General features: G+C 47.2%; 1 protein-coding gene across 4 annotated transcripts; it reads left to right on the top strand.

Moving 5' to 3' along the window:
- Positions 1-905: 905 nt before the first annotated feature.
- DAO (D-amino acid oxidase) lies at positions 906-27,366 on the top strand. Of its 4 annotated transcripts, none has more exons than XM_073313534.1 (11): positions 906-1,055; positions 11,040-11,249; positions 12,694-12,808; positions 13,206-13,282; positions 13,917-13,982; positions 17,825-17,879; positions 18,658-18,762; positions 19,384-19,466; positions 21,277-21,394; positions 22,708-22,806; positions 24,909-27,366. In XM_073313534.1, exons 2-11 carry the CDS (start codon positions 11,056-11,058, stop codon positions 25,038-25,040), a joined length of 1,044 nt encoding a protein of 347 aa, XP_073169635.1. In that variant the 5' UTR covers positions 906-1,055; positions 11,040-11,055; the 3' UTR covers positions 25,041-27,366. The 4 variants fall into 4 exon arrangements, with proteins under 4 accessions (XP_073169635.1, XP_073169633.1, XP_073169637.1 ...); XM_073313532.1 differs by lacking the exon at positions 906-1,055 and adding an exon at positions 9,093-9,203; XM_073313536.1 differs by lacking the exons at positions 906-1,055; positions 24,909-27,366 and adding exons at positions 9,093-9,203; positions 23,942-24,902.
- The last annotated feature ends 358 nt before the right edge of the window (positions 27,367-27,724 follow it).

Genomic DNA, 27,724 nt, shown 5'->3' on the forward strand with positions numbered 1-27,724 from the left:
GGGGCAGGCTGGGAGCGGGGGGGGGGGCGCAGGAGGGCAGGGTGGGGGGCTGGACGTAGAAAGGGGCAGCACCGGGCTGGGGTGCAGGCAGGGGTGGGGGGCAGCGGGGGGCTGGGGTGCAGGCAGGGGTAGGGGGCAGCGGGGGGCTGGGGTGCAGGCTGAGGGCGGGAAGGGGGCAGCAGGGGAGGTGGGGGGCTGGACGTAGAAAGGGGCAGCACCGGGCTGGGGTGCAGGCAGGGGTGGGGGCAGCGGGGGGCTGCGGTGCAGGCTGAGGGCGGGAAGGGGGCAGCAGGGGAGGTGGGGGGCTGGACGTAGAAAGGGGCAGCACCGGGCTGGGGTGCAGGCAGGGGTGGGGGCAGCGGGGGGCTGGGGTGCAGGCAGGGGTAGGGGGCAGCGGGGGGCTGGGGTGCAGGCTGAGGGCGGGAAGGGGGCAGCAGGGGAGGTGGGGGGCTGGACGTAGAAAGGGGCAGCACCGGGCTGGGGTGCAGGCAGGGGTGGGGGCAGCGGGGGGCTGGGGTTCAGGCTGAGGGTGGGGAGGGGGCAGCAGGGGAGGTGGGGGGCAGGGTGGGGGGCTGGACGTAGAAAGGGGCAGCACCGGGCTGGGGTGCAGGCAGGGGTGGGGGCAGCGGGGGGCTGGGGTTCAGGCTGAGGGTGGGGAGGGGGCAGCAGGGGAGGTGGGGGCAGGCTGGGGGTGGAGGGGGGGCAGCAGCAGGTGAGCAGTGCGTTCTGGCAGGGGTGTATGTGTGGGCGGGGGAAGCTGCAAAGGAAGCTTGGCAGGGCTGCGGGGATATCTGCACAGGAGGGGGCCTCTTGGCAGCAGAGTTGGGTCTGGTTTGGTCACTGGGGCGACTGCCTGGACTGCACTGGCGTTAATCCCCACTGAGGGTGACTGGAGCACAGGAGAGGAGCATCAGGTGCACTGTTCTCAGTGCAAATCAAAACCGTTTTCTCATGTTCTGTTGACCTGTGTGACACCTGGTGAGGGAGGATCCAGCTCAGCTGACGGGCACTTGGCAACCTTCTGTCTGTCCCTTGGAGGCTGTGCTAGAAAACAGGTACTGCTTAGAATCCTTTTCATTGACAAGTGCAATACTGATTTCTTTAACGGTGTTGTTTGCAAAATAAATTACAGGGGATTTCTTCAGTGAATGAAATGTGGGTCATTTTACATCTCTGCTCCTTGTCAGAAACGTCGCAAAAAGAAAAGGAGGACTTGTGGCACCTTAGAGACTAACAAATTTATCTGAGCATAAGCTTTCGTGAGCTACAGCTCACTTCATCGGATGCAACCATGACTGTGAAAACAAAGGGAATTATTAGAATCTCCCAAGTAATGGAGCAAATCCTACCCATTCTATTGACCTCCTTCAGTGCCATTGCACGGGTGCAAACAAGGGGTTCACTCTTGTGGTTTATTGTAGAAGCAAATGGGGCAGAAAGGGAGGGGGAGGATACTTGTGATTCCGTTTGTATAGAACAAAGGCACTGAAGGCTTGTTAGTTCACAAATGAAAGAGCCAAGGAATTTTAAGGAGATAAAAGTCAATTACAATTTTATGGGCATAATCTGTCTCGTCTTATAAAGATGCTCCATGTCAGTGAGGAGAATAATGATACTTGGGGAATAGGGGAGCGTGGCTTATTAGATCTCTCCTTCTACATTGTTGCTAATGTGAATACTCAGGATTGTCATCTGGAGTAATTATGGCCAGGGGCATTTATTAAAATCACACTAGACCAAAGAGTGTTTCGCAGTCCCTCTGGGAGCCTATTACATCTGTCTGTCTTGGAGACACGTACCTCACTGATGTGTCCTCTCTAATAGTGTTTGAACAGTTCTACTCCCCTTAACTGTGTGGAAGCACTGAACAAAGGAGGGCTGGCTCCCCTGACTCTCAGCAAAGACAAGGCAAAGGGGCTCCTCTTTGTGTGTGCCCCAGGCCTCCAGGGAGTGTCCTGCAGAGAGACCTTCCTTCTAGAATAAAGGGACTGGCAAACAAGCCCTCACTCTCAGAATCCACTAAGCTGGACCAAATTCCTGTCCAGATGGAAGGATATTAGCTATGCTCTCTTGAGAGTAGCCCTCACCACTCCTGACAATCAGTGCTGCATACTGTAAACATTGGAGACGCTCCCTTTGTTTTTCTGCCTTTACATTGGCTTTAGTTCCAGACTCTCACTCTGTCCCTCGCAGTAACTCGTTACGGTTTCTGTCCTGCACCAGGACCAGGTCAGTTCTACAGGCCTGTGGGACCAATATGCGTTTTATTTATTTTTAAGAGTGAATCAATTTCTAGAATAAGCATAAAGGGTGAGGCTGGGGCCTCTCTCTCAGGAAAGGACAGGGCAAACATGGAGTGGCACAACTTAAGATCTACACATGGGACTTATTCAGGCAATACTCCCACCCACTGACCTCGGTAGGAGCTTGGCCTGAGTAAGAACTGCAGGATTGAGCCCATAGATACAGATGCAACTCCCTATGATTCAGGGGATTTTGTTAAACCAGGATTGAATTTGAGCCACTAATTCCAAATGAGGGCCCTTTTCAGGAAGAAAACCTTCCCGGTGCTAGCTAGAGCTGGATAAATACTGTGCCAAAGCACCCACAAACATTCATTCAGGTAAGCCCTGTGAATGTATCTGGACAGTATTCACGGCCCCTTTTACTCATTTCCTGTGAATATTTGCATGAGCAATTTGTTTGTGGAATGAGAAAGCGTCACAGATGCTCATGGGAACGTGCCTTTCTGGAAACACCTGACCGCCATCTTGAAACGTTTCATGGAGTCATCCAATAATGGAGCACAAACCATACCATGTGACTCAGGCGACCAGCACATAGCATGGATAGTGAATTATAACAACCCTGGCAAATGGAGCCTGTAGGCTGAAGTACGTTCGCATCAGCCACTCACTAAACAGTTTCAGAGTGGTAGCCATGTTAGTCTGTACAGCAAAAACAACAAGGAAGGACTCCTCATTGTTTTCACTAAACAGTGTAGACTAATGGGGAGGCAGTGTGTCCTAATGGATAGGGTGCTGGTCTGGGACTTAGGAGACCTGTGTTTAGTTCCCAACTCTGTCGCTGTTGTGCTGAGCGACCGTGGGAAAGTCACTTCCACTCTTTGTGCCTCAATTTCCCTATCTGTAAAATGGGGATAATGCTACTGACCTCCTTTGTAGAGTGCTTTGAGAGCTATGGATGAAAAGCACTGTACAAGAGAGAGGTGTTTTTATTTGTTGTTATTATTTATATTATTAGTGGATGAATTTGTAAGAGCTCAGTCTGCCTACAGCTAATAGTCATAGTTATACAGATCTGCAGTAATAATCACAGATGCTTATAAAAGTGAAACAAGCAGACCCTGAACTGCCCTGCTTTGTAGGAGATGGACTCTTGTGTGCAAATTTTGCACCCTGCAATCCGTACAGACCGAGTGTACAGAAGGTATTTTAAAGCATCTGACCATGTTAGACAGGCATGAAAATTATTCCCTTTCACATGTGTCACTATTAGCCTTTTCCTAATGAGACCTGAGTCACAGCTGCCTCTGGAGCGCTAGGTGGGCAGTCAGAGGTAACTGATCAAACAGAGCATTGCTACAAAGATGTTGCATGAAATATTTAAACAGCTACATAATCCGGTCAAGGAGAAGCTTCCCATGTTCTCAGAGCAGAAGTGGTGGCAGCAGGAGCTGCCATTAGCCAAGTACTGTCATATGCTGGTTTCTTTTACACAGCGCAGTCCTTCCTGACTGAAGACCCAACCTGGCAGGAGGAGGGTGCAGTCTAGCAGTTTGGAGGGGGTGTCTCTGTTTCCAGCCCTGCTATTGACTCACCGTGTGACCTGGGGCAGATCATTCCATCTCCCTGAGCCTCTGCCTCCCTATCTGTGAAATGGGGGTAATAATTCTGACACGCACCCCCCCCCCCACGGGTGCAGCTGCTGTTCAAGTTAGATCATAGAATCATAGAATATCAGGGTTGGAAGGGACCTCAGGAGGTCATCTAGTCCAACCCCCTGCTCAAAGCAGGACCAATCCCCAACTAAATCATCCCAGACAGGGATTTGTCAAGCCTGACCTTAAAAATATCTAAGGAAGGAGATTCCACCACCTCCCTAGGTAACGCATTCCAGTGTTTCACCACCCTCCTAGTGAAAAAGTTTTTCCTAATATCCAACCTAAACCTCCCCCACTGCAACTTGAGACCATTACTCCTCATTCTGTCATCTGCTACCACTGAGAACAGTCTAGATCCATCCTCTCTGGAACCCCCTTTCAGGTAGTTGAAAGCAGCTATCAAATCCCCCCTCATTCTTCTCTTCCGCAGACTAAACAATCCCAGTTCCCTCAGCCTCTCCTCATAAGTCATGTGTTCCAGTCCCCTAATCATTTTTGTTGCCCTCCGCTGGACTCTTTCCAATTTTTCCACATCCTTCTTGTAGTGTGGGGCCCAAAACTGGACACAGAACTCCAGATGAGGCCTCACCAATGTCGAATAGAGGGGAACGATCACGTCCCTCGATCTGCTGGCAATGCCCCTACATATACATCCCAAAATGCCATTGGCCTTCTTGGCAACAAGGGCACACTGTTGACTCATATCCAGCTTCTCGTCCACTAGGTCCTTTTCTGCAGAACTGCTGCCTAGCCATTTGACCCCTAGTCTGTAGCAGTGCATGGGATTCTTCCGTCCTAAGTGCAGGATTCTGCACTTGTCCTTGTTGAACCTTATCAGATTTCTTTTGGCCCAATCCTCTAATTTGTCTAGGGCCTTTACAGATCTTGTCTGTAAAGCATTTTGACAGCATCAAAGGCATGGCACCATGCAAGGAAAAAGTCTAATTGCCAGACAGGAGAAAGTGTGAGGGGTCAGCAGTGCCAAAAGCAAGAGGCAGACAAGTAATAGGGTAATTAGTATAATAGGCTTTACTGATTGTATAGAAAGCCCTTAATAATTTAGGCTCTTGAGCAACTGCCTCTCCCCCTAGATCTCTCCAAGGCATCTGAAGCTTAGGGGTTCATACAAATCAGGCCTTCTTGTCGCAGGGCCCTGATCAGTGTGTCTGATGTCATATCTAAGATACCTAAGCAATGAGCAAAGGCAGCAGCTAGGTGCTTCCCTGCCTTCGGGCAGCTGCAGCTGGTGGAGAACACCCCTCAGCACTGGTGTGGGCTATGCGTCCAGGCGCAGTGAGGACCCTAAGCATGGCCCCAAGGCTCTGTCCTGCCTGGATGATTGGGAGCTGGAGAGTGTCCTCAGTTCCTCCTAGTGTTTCCCTGCCTCCATCATCAGTTCTGACTTCCCTGGATCAAACCTGTACCAAATGTTTGTCATCCATCCATATGCCAACTGGTGCTCCTGGGTGATGGCAGGGGTGCACTCACGGTGTTGGATCATATTAAAGAAGTTCTGTATTAAAATCACAAATGAGTTTGATTCCCCATAGTTTAAATTCCAGGGTATTACTAATTAAGAGGTCTCTTGGTTTTTGGTACTGTTTCTCTCCCTCCATGTGTGAAACGTGCAAGCTGCTAATTGTGTTAGTACATTCTAAGACAGAGTCTGTTCTCAAAGCAATTCTTTGTAACAACAACTACTCACACAGAGAGAGACTCAAAGCAATACTCTGTAACAACAGAAACAGCACCCAGAGACTCCCCGCCCTTTTGTTGTATTCATCTCGCTTTATTAACAATTGTGATTAAAATAGAGATAGAGGATGTATGTGGATGGATGCTTGGTGTGGATAATAACTGAATGTTCAGGGAGGTGCCAGCCTAAGAATCCAGTGTCCATCGGCTGAAGAAGGCGTCAAGTGGAAATAACCAGAGGACCCCCAGAGGGCAGACTGGAATCCACCCAACAGCCTCAAGGATGGGAGAACCAAAGAACAAGATAACATCTGGCAGCACAGAGCTGTCAGGAATGTGGTATCTGCTGATTGATTCAGCAACAGTATGATGAAGCAATTCCCATAGACTGGCATAGGAAGAAATTCCTATAAAAATGGACTCTAGAAAGTGAGAACTTTGGGGTCTGATTCTGCAAACCAACTTCCAGGAGCATCCGATGAGCATCTGACAAGGCCCTGCTCCCTCCTCATGTCCAGGCCACCTGGCCAGTGGCTTGGCATGAGCAACTCTAAGGCTGGTAACTATGATAACAACCTTGTAGAACCTGTGTGTGTATGAATGAATGTGTGAATAAATATGAAATTGAATGGAATGTTATAGCTATAACTAACTGCTTACTATGATTCTTTCTGTATTCACAATAAATGTGGCATTTTGCCTTTTCCCCTTTAATAAGATCCTGCTGGTTTTTATTTTATTGGTATAACAACGGAGGAGGTGCATAGAGCTGTGTTGTCAGCATGCTCTAGATCGCGGAGTACCCACTAGCTGTCTCATGTGGATGCTGGAGAGAAGGGCAGACAGCAGGGACCTCTGTGTCACTCCACATGGAGGCTCTTGGTAGACAGGAACATTTGTCAGGCACGGCTGGCCCCATCAGTGCTGCGCCAGGGCCCACAAGGAACAACAGCACCTGATCGTCAACAGCATCAATGGCTGCACGGGGATCAAGACATAGAAGCTTGGAGGTTTGACTCTCTCTCTGTCATTCCCTCTGACTGAGCATATACACATGGCTGCATGCCTCCTTCCTTGCGAAGTGCAAGGCCTTTCTGTTCCTGCCAGCTGCCTCTGACCCCCTTGCACCTTTTCTTTTAATCACCTCTGTCCTTTCTTGGATCCTTTCCTTTGTTCACATTGTTTGGAGGTGGATTCCTCCGGGCCCCAAGCCAATCTTGATTTCATTTTAGTTTGTGCACAGCATCCCAGATACTTTTGCGAGATGGCTTCTTTGTACATTAGCCAATAAATAAATGATCAGCCCCTTGCGTTGAGAAAAAAAAATTCATCCACCCACTCAGAGTGAAATCCTTGGCCCAGAAGTCCATATACATATGTTAAGTTTCATTACTTAGGAGAACAGTCCACATTTCTGTTTCCTCTGTACTTATTTTTAAAAAGCTACTGACAGCTCCTGGAATACTCACCAAAAATTTGGTCTGTAACCATCCTGCCCATGCACTGTATGCTTCCCTCATTCTTCAACATTATGGGTATCTACACAGAGACACAATCTCAAAGAAACCTGTCTTTGAGGCAGGGGATGAAATTATGGGTTTCTCCAGCTAGAGGAGGATTGAGAAAGAGTGTGTCTGTCACTTAGAGCAGGGGACCAGGAGTCAGAGCTCCTGGGTTCTATTCCCACACTGCTACTGACTCACTGTCTGATCTCAGGTGCAAATCTCTGTGCCTTGGGGTTTCCCCATTTATAAAATGGGAGTGCTAATGCTAACCTATCTCACAAGGGTTAGCTAATTAACTGACATTTTTAAAGCATTGAGATCCTTAGATGAAACATGCTCTAGAAGTCAAAGAGGCACTTTTCCGCACCATTTCAAATCTGCGTGGAGAACTGGTGATTCTATCTCACCAGTTTCTAGAAAGAGATGTGGAGGCCTTTTGGGGTATTATTACACTGGGGAATGAGCCTCACTGCAACAGAGCTTCCCTTCTTTAAAGTATTACATGGGAAACATAGATAGCAGTACAGCCACTCTAAGGTAAGATTGTCCCATCTGCTGTAATCCAGAGTTCACGCCAGGACTGCTAGAAACTGGCTACACAAGGGATTAGCTTGTAGCATGGCCTTCTGTAAACACAATATGCTTCTGCTGTTTGCCCAGCTCACATTACTACTGGTGGCTGTTCACATGACCTTTTGGATAGGATAAACCCACAGAAATATACAAATGCCATAAATATGTGTCACCAGCCCTAAGGGTTGATCCCTTTCCTATAGGCAACTTCCTGTTGTTAGAAGCCACTTGGAAATCTCCCCAAGATTTCCAGGACAATTTTCTTTGACTGTTACATAAGGACTCACTCTTACTAGGCAATTGTCTTGTTTGGTTGCTTTGTGTGGTTGCTTAGGGCAGATTTTACTATATCTGTAGGTGTCTAGAGGTTAAACAGGATGGATTTGAATATGCAGATGAGTGTAGCTTTCCAGGCTGCACAAACTCTAGAACAGCGTTTCTCAGGCCATGGGCTGCTTGCAGCCCAATCAGTACACAGCTGTGGCCCATGTGACATCATCAGGGCCATGCAGTGTGGATGCAGCCCACATAACACATGGAGAGCCACATATATGCAGCCCACAATGGTAAATAGGTTGAGAACCATTGCCCTAGAAGCTGAGGGGTCCTGGCTCTTTCATGGGAAGCGGATGTGTTAGGAGGAGGGGTCTGCTCCGCACAGTGGAGGTCCATGGCTAAGTAAATACTCCCAGCTGCTTCCCTGAGGTAAAGAAGTCACTGCTGCATAGGAGAGTTATTCCAGCTCCAGGCACAGCTATGAATAGGAGGGATGGAGATGGAGTAAACCATCTGCAGGGCTGTCAGCCTATTGCCAGGGGACAGCCAGGCACAAAGACCCCAGTGGTGTGAGAGCTCCTTCAGCTACTAACGCTTGGGATGCCGCTACAGGGCATTCCCTGTTCCAGCTGGGATCCCAGAACACTTTGTAAACACAGCCCCCGTGTGAGGCAGGGAAGAGTTATTCCCATTTACAGAAGGGGAAACTGAGGCATGGAAGGTAAATGACACACCCAGGGTCTTGCAGGAAGCCTATGGCCGAACCAGGAAGAGAACGCAAGAGTCCTGACTCCCATTCCTCTGCTTCTACCCACTAGTCACCTCTCCCTTTCTCTGGGGTCAGAGGAACGAAAAATTTCCATGGTGACCAGTGGCAGTGATCACCCCTTTCAGGAGTCCTGGGAGGCCCTGTCACTCCATTTCCTTCCCTAATTTCAGGCAAGGCAGCTCAATGGCAGTAATGAGGGTGGAGCTCTGCCCTGCGCTGGGGAAGATCCCAGTCATGCTCTCTGGGCAGAGTGAGTCCACCAGGACTGTGAAACGCCATCTCCCTGCCCAGTGTCACTTTGTCTGGGAGACTTTGACCTACTGCCCAGCTGTTAGGAAGAGCGAGTTGCTGATGCTGCTCTTTCTGCCGCTGGTGAATGACCTTCAGACTGTACAGTTCGTGCTTAGCGATAAACAGCTTGTGTGCAGAAGGCTCTGTGCGGAGGGTCTAGGAACGTTCTTGGGGACTTGTCACTCTGCAGGTTAGTCTGGGGAATGTGTTTGTCTTTGGTTTATTGACCAGCTGGAGAACTGGTGAGAAAGCCGTCTGTTCAATTTGCACAGTCGGGGCAGTCTGTCCTGGCTCTGGGGACGGGTCTGGGCAGGGCACATAGGCCTTTTCTGACTGTAATTTCTGTTATCTGATCAGATCATTAGTCACAGTAATGGAAGGAGCAGGACTCTATGCAAGAGTTTAATTCTCCATGCGTGCTAAGGGAGTTCTAGGAATGTGGGTTGGTAACAGAGTAAATTAACATTTATTTTAAAAATATGAGGCCGATCTTCAAAAGGGTGAAGCGGAGCTCTCAGGTGTGTGTGCAGGCAAAGATCCGCACAAGCACACCTGAGCACTTACCTGCTCACACACCTGTGCTGGAATGCTCACTAGTACCAGGTTGGGGAGCAGCAGCTGCTAAGGGAGCTAGCCAGACAGGACCCCAGAGAGGGGTTTGTTGGCCAGGATGCATTTAGCAGCAACAGCTGCTCTGGTAAGCCCATGGGAAGAGCTGCAGCTGCATGTTGGCCATGAGAAGCAGAGGAACATTGTGCCAGTCAACAGTGAATTGAAAGCCATGCACTTTAACCCTTTGATCCCTGAGCTGTCATCAATGCAGCATTTTAAGGGATGGGTGAGGCTCAAGGCTTATACAGGGGAAGAGGCACAAATTTTAGGAATGACTGGTTTGATCCTGCCTTTCTGAGGCTGTAGTTCTGAGCTACAGGGTATCAGTGTAGCTCTGGGGGCTTCCCCAGTGTTGGGATACGCAGATCAGGCTGCAGGTACATTTGCAGAGCTGAGTGGGGAAGTTTGCAAAGCCAGTACAATAAAACCTTTCTTCCATTTGTTGTTTCTGGCGTTGGTTTTGCTGGGTAAATGTCGGCCGTTTCCAGGGTGTCTTTCTACAAAAGACTCTGCTGTGCTAGGACAAAGATTCAGAGCCCAGCCGTTGGGGTGCCAAGAGTGCTGGCAGGCGGGAGCAGAGTTTAGAGAACACAGGCGCGGGAGGTGGGTTGAGCCATTCCAGAGCACAGAGAGTTCTCTTGTTAGATGCTAGCTTGAGTGGCTGGAGGAATTGCTGGGTTTGTAAAGCAGGCTGAAGCCTTCAAGTGGGACGTGGTGAGTGCGACACGCTGGCCCAGAAAGCACCAGCCCCCGGTTCTTCCCCTCTGAGGAAAGAGATGCCTGTGTGCCCAAGTCTCTGCCTACTGCCAGAGGTCCGAGCCAGCAATGCCATGGGAGCTGGAAGAGCGAGCATCCTGGGTATTGAGATGTAAAGGAGCTCGCCAAATGCCCATTCTGCTTCAGAATTGCAATGGCCAGGGTGGTCGCAAATAGCTTTTAAAAGAGAAGCAAAGTGTGTTGACTCCGGGCAGTGTCTCAGGAATAATGTGCTCGGGCTCATCAGCCTGGTGTAGCAACCTAGCTAGGGGTGGGGATAGCTGAGGATGCGATCCAGTCTACACAAGTCCTGCAAGGCTAAGAGTGGGAAAAGCTTCCACGACGCTCCCTTACCAAGTCTGTGGTGCACTCCTCCTCCCTTGGGCCAGAGAGGTGAGTCAGCAGCTGCTTTTACTGTTGGAGAAATGGGGTTAAATATAAACACTGAGATGTGGCTTAGCCCCTTTGCTGCTGGGCCTGTTGCCCTTGCAGACTGGCTCTGTCCCATTGTCATCAGAGGACTTTCAGGACAGCCTTGTAGGGGCAGGCCTTCTCGGGGATGCACCAGGCCCATTCAAGCAGCTCCCCGGCACTCTGACTTTATTTCCTTCCTGGGCACAGTCTTAGGGGTTTGGTTTAATTTGTCTTGCCCCTGCAGGAGGGACCTGGCTGCCATGCACGTAGTGGTGATCGGGGCGGGGGTGATCGGGCTATCCACAGCCTTGTGCATCTACGATCAGTATCACTCGGTTGTCCAACCCCTGGAAATTGAGGTCTACGCTGACCAGTATACGCCGCTCACCACCAGCGATGGAGCAGCAGGGCTCTGGCAGCCCTACCTGGACGATAAGAGAAACGCTCAAGAAACGTAAGAGAGGCGGCTTTGGCTCTCATACGGTTGTAATGTTGTTCTGTCAGTGCCTGGCAAGCAAGGATGTGGGTGATACTGACCAGTGTGTTCAGGTGCCCTAGTGATGGCAATTGTATAATTATTACATCCCAAATCAATTCCCCTCATCATTTGCAAACCACTGTCCGCTCAGGCTGAAATGCTTTTAAAGGCAAATATGTTCTGGGTCGCTTCCAGATCTCGTAATCAGTTGGGTCCAGTCTGCCTGGAGGGTCATTCATTTCATCTCCTTGCTATTCAGCTTGATGGCTATTGAGTGGCCCTGACGAAAGCACTGCTGTGTAATCAAGATCATCAGCTCTGCCTTCTGCAGGTGCTCTCTCCTGGCACGGTGCTGTTGAGAATCTGATATGCCCCCACACAATGTGGGACACGCTTGGTACAAACCTGATCAACGGTTGGAAGGAAACCTAGCTCCTCTACATTCTGCCAGCTCTTCACTGATTGGGAGGGGCTGGCAAACTAAGTGTGAAACCAGTCTCCGGAAAGTTTCTAAGGCCTTGCTTGCGCTGGGGTTTCAGCCCGCAGCTTAGCTGCATCAGTGCAGATCCCTAGTGTAAACAAGGCCACGTGCCTCATCATTGCCACTGCACTGATGGCAGTCCCCTGCAAGAAATTTGCCTGGAGGAGCTGAAAATAGAAATCCCACCTTCCGCCAGCGCTCTGCCTCATGAACAAAAGTGCTCCAGAGCTCAGACATGAGCTCTGAAAGGGGGCACGTTGCAGACAGACAATCCCACAGCAGTTAGTTACTCAAATTGAGGTCAGGGCATCGATGGAGCAGAACTTCCTTTGTCTGGAGTCCCAATAGCCTCCCCTAGCCCCAGCTCTCCAGACTCCAGCCCAGGCAGGATGCTGCTGCTCCATATACAGGAGGCATCTCCCCCGCCCTCCAGTCTGACTCAATGGCTCCTAAACTCCACCAGGAGTTGGGGTCAGCTTGCCAGTTGTTTTAATAAAGCCTTTTGTGGACTTGCCTCTGCCACCTTCAGGGACCTTGTCTGCCTCCTGCCTCTCTTCCTGCATTTGGCTAGCACCAGCCTCTTCCCTGCCCCTTCACCTAACCTCACCAGCCGTAGGCGAGAGCTTGCCTCTCTGCAGCTCCCACCACCTGCCTCCTTGCTCATTTACAATCCCAGAGGAGTTCATCTCTTCCCCACCTCCCATCCCCCTGGCTGGGCCTCTTCATTTCTCTCTCCCTCTGCTATGATTTAATGATGACTCTGGAACTGTAAATCCATATTAAAGGTGTGATGGTCTAGCCCTGCAACCCCTACTCAGGTGAGTAGACTGCCATCAGTCGAAGGGACCTGGGAGGAAGGGAGTGCCGGTACACGCACTGAAGCTGGTATGTTATTAGGATGCCTTCTGAAAGATAAATCTGTGTGATATTATATTTTAGGCTCTGGAACAAAGAGACATTTGATTACCTGTGTGGACACCTGAACTCACTGGAAGCAGAGGAAATGGGACTCTTCCTACTTTCTGGCTACAATCTCTTCACACAGCCAGTTCCGGTAAGCAGATAGAGACGAAAGGGACCAAGGGTCAATGGCTCAAGTCTTGCGGGGCAAACCTGTGGTTTTTGTTTACTGGTGTATACAGCTTTACCAGATCAGCTGACAGTTCATCTTGTCACCAGTTTGTCTGGACTGTGCACTTGCTGGTTCTCCAGTGATATGTAAATGTAAATGCCGGGCTAGCCATCATCTGGTGTAAACCGAAGTAGCTCTGTTGACTTCAATGGAGCAATGACAGTTTCCACCAGCAGAGGGTCTGGCCCTCCATTCCTCTGGACTGAGCCATGCGCTGGTGTCCCATGTCATCCTTCCCATGTTCAGCTACATGGACTCTAGGAATGTGTTATAGTGATTAAATAACGTTAACGAGCCTGGAACATTTTCCCCTCTGCAGAATCCACCTTGGAAGGACATTGTCCTGGGATTTAGGAATCTGACACCAAAAGAGCTTGAACTCTTCCCTGGTTACAGGTATTATACAATGCATAAATATACCTACACCTCCAGGAATCCCATGCACTGCACCATACAATAGGTATAGTGTACTAGACATAAAGACAGTGAGAAGCAGCATGATCTAGAGCAAAAAACAGGTGACCAAGACCCAGGACTCCTGGGTTCCATTCCTGCCTTTACTACTGTCCCACTATGTGACTTAATTTTTCCATGCATCACTTCCCGCCCCGAGGATAGTCATATTACCTATCTCCCAGGGATTTCATGAGGATTAAAGTGACAGAGCCGTGGCTGGCATGATTTAGTTGGGGTTGGTCCTGCTTTGAGCAGAGGGTTGCACTAGATACCTCCTGAGGTCCCTTCCACCCCTGATATTCTATGATTCTGTGAACGGGTTCAAGTGGATGTTAATAGGTAAGTGCGAAGCATTATTGAGTTATTATGGAGCTGTAGCTCTTTTCCATAAATAAGAAGGTGGAATCAACTCAGATAAGACAGGAGAGGGACATGTGGAGTTTTTCAGCTCCTTCCTCTGCTAAAAATATTTCAGGAGATGCCCTAAAAAGAGTAGACGTGAAAGCAAATTCTGTGCCAATAAGACGAGATCACGTGACGTTGCACGTCCATTTTTCTCTTCCTCTGGTTTCAGCTATGGTTGGTTTAACACAGCACTAATCTTAGAGGGCAAGAGCTATTTGCCTTGGCTGACCAAGAGGTGAGTGCCAGCCTATTATCTTTCTTCTGTTCTGCTATGAGTGGATTATGCCCCCATTTTCAGACGTGTGCAGTAATCTGTAGATTTAAGGGTGAATAAAAAACAGCTTTCTTTACTCAGTTCACCCATCAGCCTACTTATAAATAATTTTGAAAATTCCATTTTCATTCAGACAAAAGGGGGAAAAACACCAAATATTATTCAAGATTCTCCTTTAACCCGAAGTTGCTGGATGTATTTTAGATGGTAGTACTGCCAATGGTTAATGTTGGCTGACACTGTTCATTATAAGACCTTGTTACAGTTGCTTGTAACTTTGCCCGACTTTAATTGTTTGGGATGAAATTTTCCATGCTGGGGTGTCTGCCTCAGGCTGAATATTTTGGGAACATTTTAGCAAAAACAGTTCAGCCATTTCTAAGGATGAAATTAGGGAAAAACATGTTGCTTTGCCTATGTTTAAAAAATGCATACATATTAGGGTCCAAATGATCAACTTCTTTTTCTTTTCTTTTTTCCAGTTTGTTCCTTAAAAAAATTAAGAAAATAGTATGTGATCATGAAATTAAAGACTATATCATAATGCAGCTTCTGGGGGGGCTGAATTAAGGTTGCATCGGGAACCTTAATTCTGGCATTTCTTAACTTTGAAGTGCTTAACTTTGCAGCTTTCACAATGTTCTTTTAATGGAGCTTTCTTAAAGGTCATAAGAACATAAGAGCGGTGTCATAAATATAAAGGGAAGGTTTCAGAGTAGCAGCCGTGTTAGTCTGTATTCGCAAAAAGAAAAGGAGTACTTGTGGCACCTTAGAGACTAACCAATTTATTTGAGTGCATCCGATGAAGTGAGCTATGATGAGATATAATCTATGATGAGATTACTGGTTCTGTGGATGAAGGGAAAGCAGTGGATGTGTTGTTTCTTGACTTTAGCAAAGCTTTTGACACGGTCTCCCACAGTATTCTTGTCAGCAAGTTAAAGAAGTATGGGCTGGATGAATGCACTATAAGGTGGGTAGAAAGTTGGCTAGATTGTCGGGCTCAACGGGTAGTGATCAATGGCTCCATGTCTACTTGGCAGCCGGTGTCAAGTGGAGTGCCCCAGGGGTCAGTCCTGGGGCCGGTTTTGTTCAATATTTTCATAAATGATCTGGAGGATGGTGTGGATTGCACCCTCTGCAAATTTGCAGATGATACTAAACTAGGAGGAGTGGTAGATACGCTGGAGGGCAGGGATAGGATACAGAGGGACCTAGACAAATTGGAGGATTGGGCCAAAAGAAATCTGATGAGGTTCAACAAGGATAAGTGCAGGGTCCTGCACTTAGGACAGAAGAACCCAATGCACCGCTACAGACTAGGGACCGAATGGCTAGGCAGCAGTTCTGCGGAAAAGGACCTAGGGGTGACAGTGGACGAGAAGCTGGATATGAGTCAGCAGTGTGCCCTTGTTGCCAAGAAGGCCAATGGTATTTTGGGATGTATAAGTAGGGGCATAGCGAGCAGATCGAGAGATGTGATCATCCCCCTCTATTCGACATTGGTGAGGCCTCATCTGGAGTACTGTGTCCAGTTTTGGGCCCCACACTACAAGAAGGATGTGGATAAATTGGAGAGAGTCCAGCGAAGGGCAACAAAAATGATTAGGGGTCTGGAACACATGACTTATGAGGAGAGGCTGAGGGAACTGGGATTGTTTAGTCTGCAGAAGAGAAGAATGAGGGGGGATTTGATAGCTGCTTTCAACTGCCTGAGAAGTGGTTCCAGAGAGGATGGTTCTAGACTATTCTCAGTGGTAGAAGAGGACAGGACAAGGAGTAATGGTCTCAAGTTGCAGTGGGGGAGGTTTAGGTTGGATATTAGGAAAAAAATTTTCACTAGGAGGGTGGTGAAACACTGGAATGCGTTACCTAGGGAGGTGGTAGAATCTCCTTCCTTAGAAGTTTTTAAGGTCAGGCTTGACAAAGCCCTGGCTGGGATGATTTAATTGGGGATTGGTCCTGCTTTGAGCAGGGGGTTGGACTAGATGACCTCCTGAGGTCCCTTCCAACCCTGTTATTCTATGATTCTATGATCTATACGCAGTATTCAAGATGTGGGCGTGCCATGGACTTATATAGAGGCAATCTGATATTTTCTGTCTTTTTAACTAGCCCTTTTCTAATCATTCCCAACATCTTGTTCGCTTTTTTGACTGCCACTGCACATTGATTGGATGTTTTCAGAGAACGATCCACAGTGACTCCAAGAACTATCTTGAGTGGTAACAGCTAATTTAGACCCCATCATTTTATATGTATAGTTGGGATTATTTTTCCCCAATGTGCATTATTTTTCTTTTATCAATATTGAATTTCATCTGCCGTTTTGTTGCCCAGTCACCCAATTTTGAGAGCTCCTTTTGTAGCTCTTCCCAGTCTGCCTGGGACTTAACTATCTTGAGTACTTTTTTGTATCATCTTCAGATTTTGCCACCTCACTGTTTACCCCTTTTTCCAGACCATTTATGAATATGTTAAATAGGACTGGACTCAGTACAGACCCCTCAGGGACACCACTATTTACCTCTCTCCATTCTGAAAACTGACCATTTATTCCTACCTTTTGTTTCCTATCTTTTAACTGGTTACCAATCCATGAGAGAACCTTCCCTCTTATCCCATGACAGCTTACTTTGCTTAAGAGCCTTTGGTGAGGGTCCTTGTCAAAGACTTTCTGAAAATCTAAATACACTACATCCACTGGATCCACCTTGTCCACATGCTTGTTGACCCCCTCAAAGAAGTCTAGTAGATTGGTGAAGCATGACTTCCCTTTACAAAAACCATGTTGACTATTCCCTAACAAATTATGTTCATCTATGTGTCTGACAATTTTGTTCTTTACTATCATTTCAACCAGTTTGCCCAGTATTGAAGTTAGGCTTGCCAGCCTGTAATTGCTGGGGTCACCTCTGGAGCCCTTTTTAAAAATTGGCATCACATTAGCTATCCTCCAGGCATTTGGTACGGAAGCTGCTTTAAATGATAGGTTACAGATGACAGTTAGTAGTCCTGCAATTTCACATTTGAGTTCCTTCAGAACTCTTGGGTGAATACTTATTGCTGTTTAGTTTATCAATTTGTTCCAAAACCTCCTCTAATGACACCTCAATCTGGGACAGTTCCTCGGATTCGTCACCTAAAAAGAATGGCTCAGGTTTGGGAATCTCCCTCATATCCTCAACCGTGAAGACGGATGCAAAGAATTCATTTAGTTTCCCTGCAATGGCCTTATCATCCTTGAGTGCTCCTTTAGCACCTTGATTGTCCAGTTGTTTAGTAGGCTTCCTGCTGCTGATGTACTTAAATATTTTTTTGCTATTACTTTTTGAGTCTTTGGCTAGCTGTTCTTCAAATTCTTTTTTGGCCTTCCTAATTATATTTTTACATTTCATTTGCCAGAGTTTATGCTCCTTTCTATTTTCCTTACTAGGATTTAACTTTGTATTTTGTATATGAAAAGAAATAAAATGGAGTAAGTTAACAATGCAAGATTGCAAATGGTGCATCGTTGCAGAAAAGGGTTTTGTTTGTTTTAAAATGTGTAATGAATGAGCCATTTACAATACATGTGAAAGTCTGGAATATGCTGTATGGTTTAGCATGATTAGTATGATTGTCAATTAGTGGTATCCCAGTGCATTAAAGAAATGAGGTAATGACTGGAGACCATTTAAGAGCCATTGAGAAAGACTGGGGTATATGGTAGTACGTGAAGAGTAATAACCCTTCCCTGGTGGCTGGTTTGAATTGTTCTGTTGCTGTTAGTTGTCATTAACAAATGAACTTTGTTCTTACAGGTTACAGCAGAGAGGAGTCAAGTTTTTTCATAAGAAGATTGAATCCTTCCAGGAGGTTGGCCTGGAATTTAATTGGAGACAATCTGCCGGGGAAGGGCTGGCTGGACATTTAGAAAGACAAGTCCGAGACTCCTGAGTTGTGGCGGGAGGAGAGGAAGAGCATTTGCCTTGTGCAGGGGCAGGGCAGGGGAGACACCACACTGCATGAATGCCTTATTAACAGCAACCATGGTTCCCACAGCTGTTGGGGAGGCAACAGTTCTATCTGGCGTGTAATCTGCCAGGCGCTCCAAGATGCTGTGGGGAAGTACTTGCCTTCACTAGAATGCAGCAGTCAGGGTAGAGAAGCAGTCTTAACTATCCCTGAGCGGGAGCCTCTTTCAGGCAGACCCTACTCCCTTCGATCATTGGGCTGTGCTATGTGCATTGCAAGGAGGGGCTGGCACAGCACGCAGGAGAATATCAAATGAGCCGAGTGCTCTGGCTGTGCTGGAATCTCCTTATCCCTTTACCTGTGGATAGGAATTCAGTTACCATAGCCATCCCGGTCTCCCCTTCAGGGGAGGCTTTGACAGATCCCGACCTCATGTGCACACATGGGATTTCAGTGAGAGCTGTGCCTGAGGATCTGAGTGCCGGATTTGTCCTCTCTGCTTTATGGACTAGCGCATTCATTACTAGCTGAGGGTAGCAGTTCAGGTGCTTGGCTTGGCTTTGCCACCTGGAAGAGAACTGCAGAACCAATGGTAGGTGCTCCCCAAGTGGGTCTATGAGTTCCTCTGCCTCCCCAGATTGCGTGTCCTGCTCATGGCTGTGCATCTCTCCCTTGTTAGATGGTTGCCAAGGGCGTGGATGTTATAATAAACTGTACCGGGGTCCATGCAGGGGAACTGCAACCAGACCCAGGGTTAATGCCAGGCCGAGGACAAATCATAAAGGTGAGGATGGTACTGGGGGGGCGGGTGCCAGATTTTGTTTCTTTTGCTGGATGATTGGACTCACGAGGCCCAGCTCATGGGATGTATGAATGTGTGTGGTCTGGTGGCCAAAGCACAGGACTAAGAGTCCTGGTTCTGCTGTGGACTCAAATGCCACCAAGGGCTGGTCCCTAAACCTCTTTCCCCAACTGTAATGTGTGGGTGGTGGATTTAAGGCTCAGTTGTTCATATATGTAACATGCTGTGAAATCCTTGGCCAAAGTCTTGAAGAGTTATTATTATTATTATTCTGAAAAAACACAGTAATATGAGGTGGGAAGCACTTGTACTCATCTTCCCACCTACCTACCATCCATCTGCCCCTCTGTCTTAACGCTGCATTATAAGAAATGCTGATGACGTGGCGTAAATATAATATAAATGTAACAAAAGAAATTGCGTGGCAGGACCCCTGCTCCTGGTGTTTACTGATGAGTGAACATTTCTTCCTTTTGTGTGTCTGGGCCAGGGGTTGACTTTCTTTGGCCTGTTCAATTTTCCATCCACCTGGGCAAAGAAATCCCTAGATGTTCAATTCCAATATCTGTGGATCTATATTGCTCTGTTTTCTTCATCTCTTAGGTCCTGGCCCCTTGGGTGAAGCATTTTGTCCTGACTCATGATCATGAATCTGGAATCTATAACTCACCATACATTATACCTGGGTAAGTAACAGTTAACAGACTGTCCTGGGATCCATCAGGTATCAGTAATGTTTCTACCAACGTTGCTTATAGAACAAAGACTCTAAAATGGCTCCCCACTGACATCTATAATGCAGAAATCCTGCAAGAGCAAGCCTCTGAGAAGAACACTTTAAATATTAAACCAGGGCTTAGATTTGTACCCTGCCTGATGTTCCTTTTATTAGGTGTGTGGGAGGAGAGCAGTGGGCATGCATGGAAAAAGCAAGGCAATTCCCAGTGTCTGCACTGACTTAGAGGGCTGCTTGCACAAGTTCACAGTTAAACTCCCCTCGGTCTAGCAAGGTTCAGGTTTGGCTCTGGAGCTTCCTGGGCTGGTAGGAGCTGGGGACACCAAGAAGCATTCATTGCACCTGCACAGCTCTTTGCCAATAGGCAAACCCTGCCGTCCATAGTCCTTACTTCAGCAGAATTCTGCCAGATCCTGAGAGGTGCTGAGCACGCCCACCTCCCATTGAAGCCCAGGCACTTTTGTGTGGAGCCTGTTCTTTTTCCACACTCCATTCAACACTTATGCTCTGGGTCCTCGTTTTCTGTACAGCGCTTCGAGCAGTCACATACCCATTAACATCAAGGGCAGGATTGGCAGCATTCCCCTGACTTCAGTGGGAGCAGGTTTGGGCCTTTAACTGGTTAATAAATTGACTTCCCTAGAATTTTGCATTCCAACTACAATGAGAGAAATGTCGTCCATTCCACACCAGTCTACTTCGCAACATTTAAATTGCAGCTTTGGCCATTTGTTCTATGATTAAGGGTCTCCACCACTGGCAGAGATTTGCTTAGCTTACGTAACTGGCTTCCCTGTTCACTACCAGCAGGAGCAGAAATGAGCCCTTGGGACAAACCCCGCTTGTGTCATCGTCTCCACATCAGTGTGAAGTTCTGAAATCTTCGCCTGATCCTGCAGTCGCCACTCAGCCAAGGTGCTGAATTCAGTGACTGGCAGGCGTTGGCCTCATTATACATCTAAAATCTTAGTTTTGTGCATGTAACTTGCACTTCCTAAGTGGCTCCGGAAGCGGAGTGTTCATGTGGATTTGGAAGCTAATTTCATGAGTCTGGAAGCTGCACGCACGGAGAGAACTAAGCCTCAGGATAAACAAACACATGCTTGTTGCATGGTCTCCACTTCTGCTGGAAAACAGAGACCTGGCTCCACTCTGGGAGAGGAGAGCTTTCTTAGCTGTAATCTGAATGTTACATTTCTGGGCCCTTTCTTTTGCTCTAATATTTCAAGATTAGCCATAAAACCTCTGTGTAAATATGAACTTTGAACAATTGTGGCTCCCAAGAAAAGTGTTCCAAGGGGTGTCTTATCATCAGCTGCAGATGTAATTCCTTCTAGTGGGTTTATTTCAGCTCTCAGCCATGATAGCTGGGGGACAAGGCAGGGTTCCAAGGGAAACAGCAAAGGTTTAAAAACTAAGAGTAACTGCAAACTGTGGAGCTCTGAACGGCAGGTGCAGGTTCCAGGGAGGGGACACAGTTTACACAGTCGCGAAAGAACAGTGCCTCTGTTTCTGAGAGTACCTGGGACTAAGTGCTATCATACTGACGAAGGGATTCTGGAGGAGAACTAGGTCTGACTAACCATTTGTGTTAAACCGTCCTCAGTATCTGGTCCTAGTGTGGACAGTCTGGTTTCCCTTGCACCAGCTGTAGAAGCTGAGCAGGGCAGTTGCTAGTAATATGGATGGCATCCTTGTCTGTGGTACCAGGCCACTGCTGAGCCCTCACTGTAAACCCTTTCCCTCTGCCCTTGTTCCAGGAGCAAGCTTGTGACCCTGGGAGGGACATTTCAGCTGGGAAACTGGAACAAAGAGAACAGCCCCCAGGATCACAAAACAATTTGGGAAAATTGCTGTAGGTTGCTCCCAAGTCTCCAGGTACGTTATATCGTCCAATGCTGATAGAACAGCTGTTGCCTTAGAAAGCTGATTTGTGTGTTGTGGCATATGGGGATAATGTAAGTATTAGACAATGGGCCAAGGAGAACTTCCCCCCATGGCTAAGCTGAATCCCCTGGGAAAGTGTTTTGAAGATGAACCTCTCAGTATAATTGTTATCTCAGTAATGCAAATTATCAGAGATCCAGCTTCAGCAAACTGGATGGACTGAATGGATTTGTTCAGGTGATCTCCCCTTATAAAGTACTGGCCATCTTACTTTCAAACTCATCAGTACAGTGTCATAGTACTGTGGAGACCCTGGGTCAGTGTCTGATATTGCATGAGGGCATATCATAATATTATACACGTATATGGGATTGTACAGGATCTGAGAAGCAGGAGGCCAAAACCAAGCTAACAAAAAAATATGTCCCCTTTAAGAAGGCTTCCAAATCAACTCTAGTAGGTGGAGATCTTGGTTCTCTTAGTGCTCTAGGAGGCATGCAGGCTTTCTTCCTTTCCCTTAAGCATCAGCTCTGGGGAGTAGCTTAACCCTGTTCATAAGGCCCTTTCTGCAGAGCCTTGAGTCAGAGCAACCAAACATATGGTCAAAACCCAAAGACTTTAAGGCTCTGGTCAGCCCAGTGATCTGGGACATGCTACCCATAGCAGCCTGCATGGCTTCTGCTCTCTAATTGCTCAGCTTCCTTTTCCTGTTTATATAGCCCAGCCCCAGAGGCAGGACAGGTTGCTCCTTGATTGGACCCAGGCTGTCTTGGCTATCGGCTCCTGTCTGGCCCTTAAAGGGGTAATATGCCCTGCTACAGGCCCCTTTCATCACAGAGCTCTGAAGCACTTCACAGACTTAAACTGATATGCAAGGCCCATCTCTGATATTACACGATGATGGCTGTGTTTCAATCCCCCATGCCCCTTTGCGGTGCTGTGTTAAGGAAAGTCTGAAGTTTAGATGTGGCAGTTTGCATCGACTCACAGTAATGCTGCCAAATTACCTTGGGACAGCATGAAAAACAGCTCAGGGCACTGGCTGGCTCACACAATTGGTAACAGAACCAAGAGCCTTTTGCGTCTGTGAAACTGGCTCTCAGGTAGCCAAGACTGGTCCTGATCAAAAGTTATTCCTGTCTGATGGCCCTTGGCTGGACTACGTGCACTGAGTTAGCAGGTAAGATTCAGTTCTGTTCCCAGTGGACAAGAGTCCACAAAATTCCTCACTCCAATTGGTTGTTTAATGCAGTTGTGTTACTGACATTTAACTGCTAAAACCAGTGACATGTTATCATCTCCAGAAGGCAAAGATTGTGGATGAATGGAGTGGCTTCCGCCCTGTGCGTGACACAGTTCGGTTGGAGAGGGAGGCAGTTCGTCATGGACCTTTAAAATCAGAGGTACACAGTATTCTGTACATAGAAATCCGCTGGAGTCCTGAGTAATGGCACTTGAAGCAATATCTTTTGTCAGATCAATCATGCAGCTCCTCTACAGAATAACCAGTTAGTGCAAAACTAATTTAGCAGCTTTCATTCTGATGATGGTAATGAAGCATCAACATTCCACTCACATTGCTTTGTTTTCATGCAGACTACAGAGGTCAGCTCCGCTTTAAAACATGCAGGGTTGTTTATATTTTTGTGTTGAATCTAGTCCCTTAATGCTGAAAGTGGGTGTGTATACTCAGGGGCTGATTTTACAAAATTGGAGCTCAAAGCCTGTGGCATTTTTGCATGTGGACCTTATGTCTCCCGTCATAAAAATCTGACCCTAACCCAGCTGCTCAGGGTCTCAAGGATCATTATCCATATTACCAACTTAAATGCCATGAAACGTCTGTTGTAAGAATTATTGGCCACCTTCAGATTTCTTCCAGTGATTCCCAGTTTAAAACACATCTAGTGGCTGAGTGGACAGGGACCCAGTTTACTCGAAATGTGGCACAGAATTGTAAAAATAAATGAATGAGAGTTGTAGTTACTTAGCACCTCTGAAATCATACCACTTTAAGTGCCTAAATGTGGAGTTAGGTGTCTAATTTTGGGCACTCTAGTTTCTAAAATTTGGCCTGTGTGTTAAAAGTTCACCAGGATAACATCCCTTGAAATGTACCTGCTTATCTGCATCTCGTGATAAAGGAGCTCTAGGAATCCAAGTTTATATGTGCCATCTGTTCTTAGGGCCCTCTGTGCAGCCCCATTTTGTTTATGCCCCAATCACTCCTCAGTGATTTCATTTTAATTTTCGTTGGTAGGTCTGTATTAGGACTCTGTGATTTGATTGGGTGTGTATGTGTGTAAAGCTCTGCAGAAGAGATTAAAGTTCTAATAGAGACGGCAACTGTGAAATGTAATTAAATTTGATTAAAATATATTCAATTTAGCTGGAGATTATTCCAAGTTAGGATTCTTGGAAAGAAACCAGCATATTAATTGAGACCCTTAGCATGGCGCAAAGCAGTGCAGTATTAAAATTAATTTATAGATCTCTCTGTTCTTTTATCATCACATCCTCTCTACATCATCTTGATAGAAGACAGACGTTTGGCTATCGATCCTGACCCTGAGTCATTCTCCTGCTGAAACAAAGTAATTTACCTTGGCAGGCACAAATAAGAAGTTGGGTATCACAGTTTGTACTTGCAGGAACATGACTGTAAGTGCCGTGGCTGCTGTTGTGATTCTAACTGGTGAAGAGCTGCACTGAAGGTAGCTGGTAAGGACCTGATCCAGAGCCCTCAATAGGACTCTCTCGTCTTCAGTAGGCTTTGGATCAGGCTCCAGTTGTCTGTGGCCAAGGCTATTGTGACTTCAACCAGGAGATTGCTGAATAAAACTGAAACCAGAGCTACATGTTGTGAACCACTCAAAGATCAGTTGTTCCCCTGCCCAAAACCAGATGCTGGCCCAATACATGGGGAGGGAGGGAACTTGCAATGAGTGAATTCACTATGCATCCCAAGGCTTCCAGATTTAAAGAGCGGTTGTAGTCAGGAAGGTGATTCTGACATGAGGGCTCTATGGTAGATGCAGGCCCTGGGGTGAGGCTGGGCTCTCACCTATGCGGGACATCTCTCCAGAGTAAAAACAAGGGCAGCTGCAAGCTGCTCCATTTTATGTAAATTGGGTACAGCCCCCAGGCTCCTGGCAAGCTGCCACAGTAGCTCTCAGCTACACAAAGGCATCCCTGCGCTAGGCCATAGGGCCAGCTTGCAGCACTTGGGGGCTTAATCACTTTCAGGTGATGACAGGAGAAAGAGAAAAACAACTAACCGAGATGTGCTTTTACCTAGTATCCAATTCTGGTGCATACTGATGCAGTCCAGACCCTGTCATGTGCTGTCGTCCTCCTGCTGTGAAGCTCTCTTGGCCTCAAAACTATAACTGCTGATTTGACTCCTCTTGGACAGGTCACTGTTTTGCAGGGTTACACTGTGGCATCTGAACCCAAGTGTTTAGTTGCCAGGGCTTTTCCACATCCACATTTCCGTCTCTTTTAGGTGATACACAACTATGGCCATGGTGGTTTCGGACTCACCATCCACTGGGGATGTGCCATGGAAGCTGCCAGGATCTTCGGAAGGATTCTAGAAGAAAAGAAGCTGGCCCGACCACCACAGTCCCACCTTTGATTTAACAGAAATACTCTAATGATCAGCCACATTTCTTCCATGGCAAATCTGTGATAGCCCACAGCAATACTGGAGGGTGGATGGGGAGAAACTGGGTTGTGCGCAGGAATCACCCGTCCTACAATAGCACCAGTAGCTCAGACGTCACGGACAAAGGCAAAAAGAAATAACTCAGTGATGCATGTTTGCTGTTTGATGCCCTCAGCAGCTCCAAGACGGGTCTCTAGGGTACAGGTTTCGGATTGTTACCAATTAACTCCCTGTTGCTATTGTTTGCCAGGTGGCTGGCTCATCCTTGCTCTGTTCTCATATAACTACATCATGGAAATACACATAAATACTGTGTTATTGTAAATGGTCTCTAGTGAAGCACCCAGACGCTGCTAGGTCGGTCTCCAAAGGGCAGACGGAGTTCAGTTAACTCTTCGCTGGCCTGCAGTTCATCTCTGAGATGTGTAGCATTGCTGGACAGGACCGGAAGCTGATCCAATGTCAGTTGAGGTCTTAGCTTGCTGTTCAGCCAGCCAGCACACAGTTAGATTTGTAAGCCTTGCCCAAGGGAAAAAAGCTCCTTAATAGAAAGAGGCTCTTGAACTCCTGCGAAAGTAGCAGCGGGTCTAAGATACAAGCTGAAGGCAGAGAAGTTTTTCTTACATTGAAGTTGGGGCTAAAGCGTTTGGCTATTGTACACATTCTACTGCTAGACATGTTCCCAAAGACGGGGTTTTCACATAATTTATACAGCACCAAAGGGAACATCCTAAGGGAACTCAGGCTGTGTTTGCCAAATTCTACATATAGCAGAGACGATAGGCAGAATAGCTGCACCTGCATCTAAAATAGACGTTGGCACTTCAGTCTCTCATTTCCTTTCACCTTGGTACATCGCTGGAAACATTAGCTTGTGAAAAGGTCTGACTCTTGTTAGCTTGCACCTGCTGTACAAATTGCATATGGGCTGCCAGGAAGTTACAAGGCCTTGGGGTGGGGTATATCCTGTGCAGGAACTAGGGCTGTCATCAGCAAGGTGTTGTGCAATGAGTTGGCTTGCTCTGGCCTGGTCTCTCCTCCCTCAGTTTGGTCTGGTCAGGGTCCAGATCAGGAAGCATAAGAAGCAGGAAAGGTACCTTTTGGTCTCTTAGTGGTCAAGAGAACATGCCCCCAACTCAAAAGACCAGAGAGTGCTCAAAGGAGAGCACTCCCCAAGAAGGCTGTGTCCAGCATTCAGAATCACAGCACGAAGTCCCCTCAGAACCCAGGTCTGCTGCCTTGTCTACAAATATGGGGCCCTTCCCATCTTCAAGACTATTCCCAGTGGTTGCCATGGTAATGGGTAACCCCATTAGGGGTGTGGGGCTCTTCTCACTGTAATGCTGTCAGGCTGCATACTGCCAAGCCTCGCCCATTGGGTTTCATTTTTCATATACATCTTCACAGTGTGGACCAGGGTCTCGTGGGTCACCGTTTACCTCCTTTAACTTAACAGTAAAAAATCTGAGAGCCACCAGCTCCCATCCCACGCAACACAGCTTGTTCAGGATGCCGGTTAGGCTTGTGCCACTTGACAAATGCAGGGCTGGTTGCTTTAAGGCAGAGGCACCAGAACGTTTGAAAGGCATGTGTCTACAGCTCTGCCTCCTTTCTCTTTCTCTGCCTCTTTTAAAGGCCTATGCATGACAGAGTCACACATCCCAGGTGGTAGAGAGCAGCTGGATGTAATAAAAGATGCCTTTGATGGAGCACTCCCTTTGGAGAGGGAGGAGGTCTGAACATAGGCCTGGGAGCTAGGAACTTCAGCTCTGACACTAACTCCCTCCATCCCTCTGGACAAGTCATTTTACTTGTCTCAAGTGCCCCATTTTGTACAGTACAGGGTGGTTGTGAGCTATAATTCATAGGGGAGAGATTTTCAAAGGCACAAATGGACTTTAGGTGCCCAACTCAACTGACTGTCAATCACAATCAAAAGGGTAAGATCAAGAGAGTTAAAAAAAAATGAAACTGGTTAATGTGAATCCTAATGATTTGTGATGGCACTTCAACAGAAACCACCAAATGAAATAGTCATCTACTCAATTTCGCTTAGTGTCAATATGAGATATTAAGGACCAGATTCTGCTCTTCCTCAGACTGGTGTAATTCTGTAACAACTCAGTTGACTTCAGAAGATTACATCAGTGTAAATCTGCAATAACAAATCATCATATAGCCCTAAATAAATGTTGGGTTCATCAGAGCTTAAAGCACATGGGAGCTATTACTCTTCATTGCTTGAGATGACAAATGTGCTCCTAAGTTGGCTATTAAAAAATATTAACAGAGCTGATTAGGTGTGTGATTCTATTTGCAGTCTAACAGCTTAAAGGCCAGATTCTAATATTTGTGCCTGCTAAAGGTTAGATCTAAATGTGCCCATGCATGATACTTCTCCTGTTAGTGATGGGATTGACAAGGTCTGAAGTGCTAATTTAACAGAAACACTCCAGATCTTCATTACATGTTTCCAGTATTTTAGCTCTATCAATTTGTAACTAACATTTGATGAATTGCCACAATTCTAGGGCCTGGACAAACAGAAGGTTCTGAAACTGTATAACGTGAAATTACCTAGTTGGCTAAATCTCATTGCTAGTGGGCAAGTGACCATTAAAAACACAATCACAGCTGGCACTGTTGGGAACCCT

Source organism: Lepidochelys kempii, chromosome 15, assembly GCF_965140265.1.
Source record: "Lepidochelys kempii isolate rLepKem1 chromosome 15, rLepKem1.hap2, whole genome shotgun sequence".
Classification (NCBI taxonomy): domain Eukaryota; kingdom Metazoa; phylum Chordata; order Testudines; family Cheloniidae; genus Lepidochelys; species Lepidochelys kempii.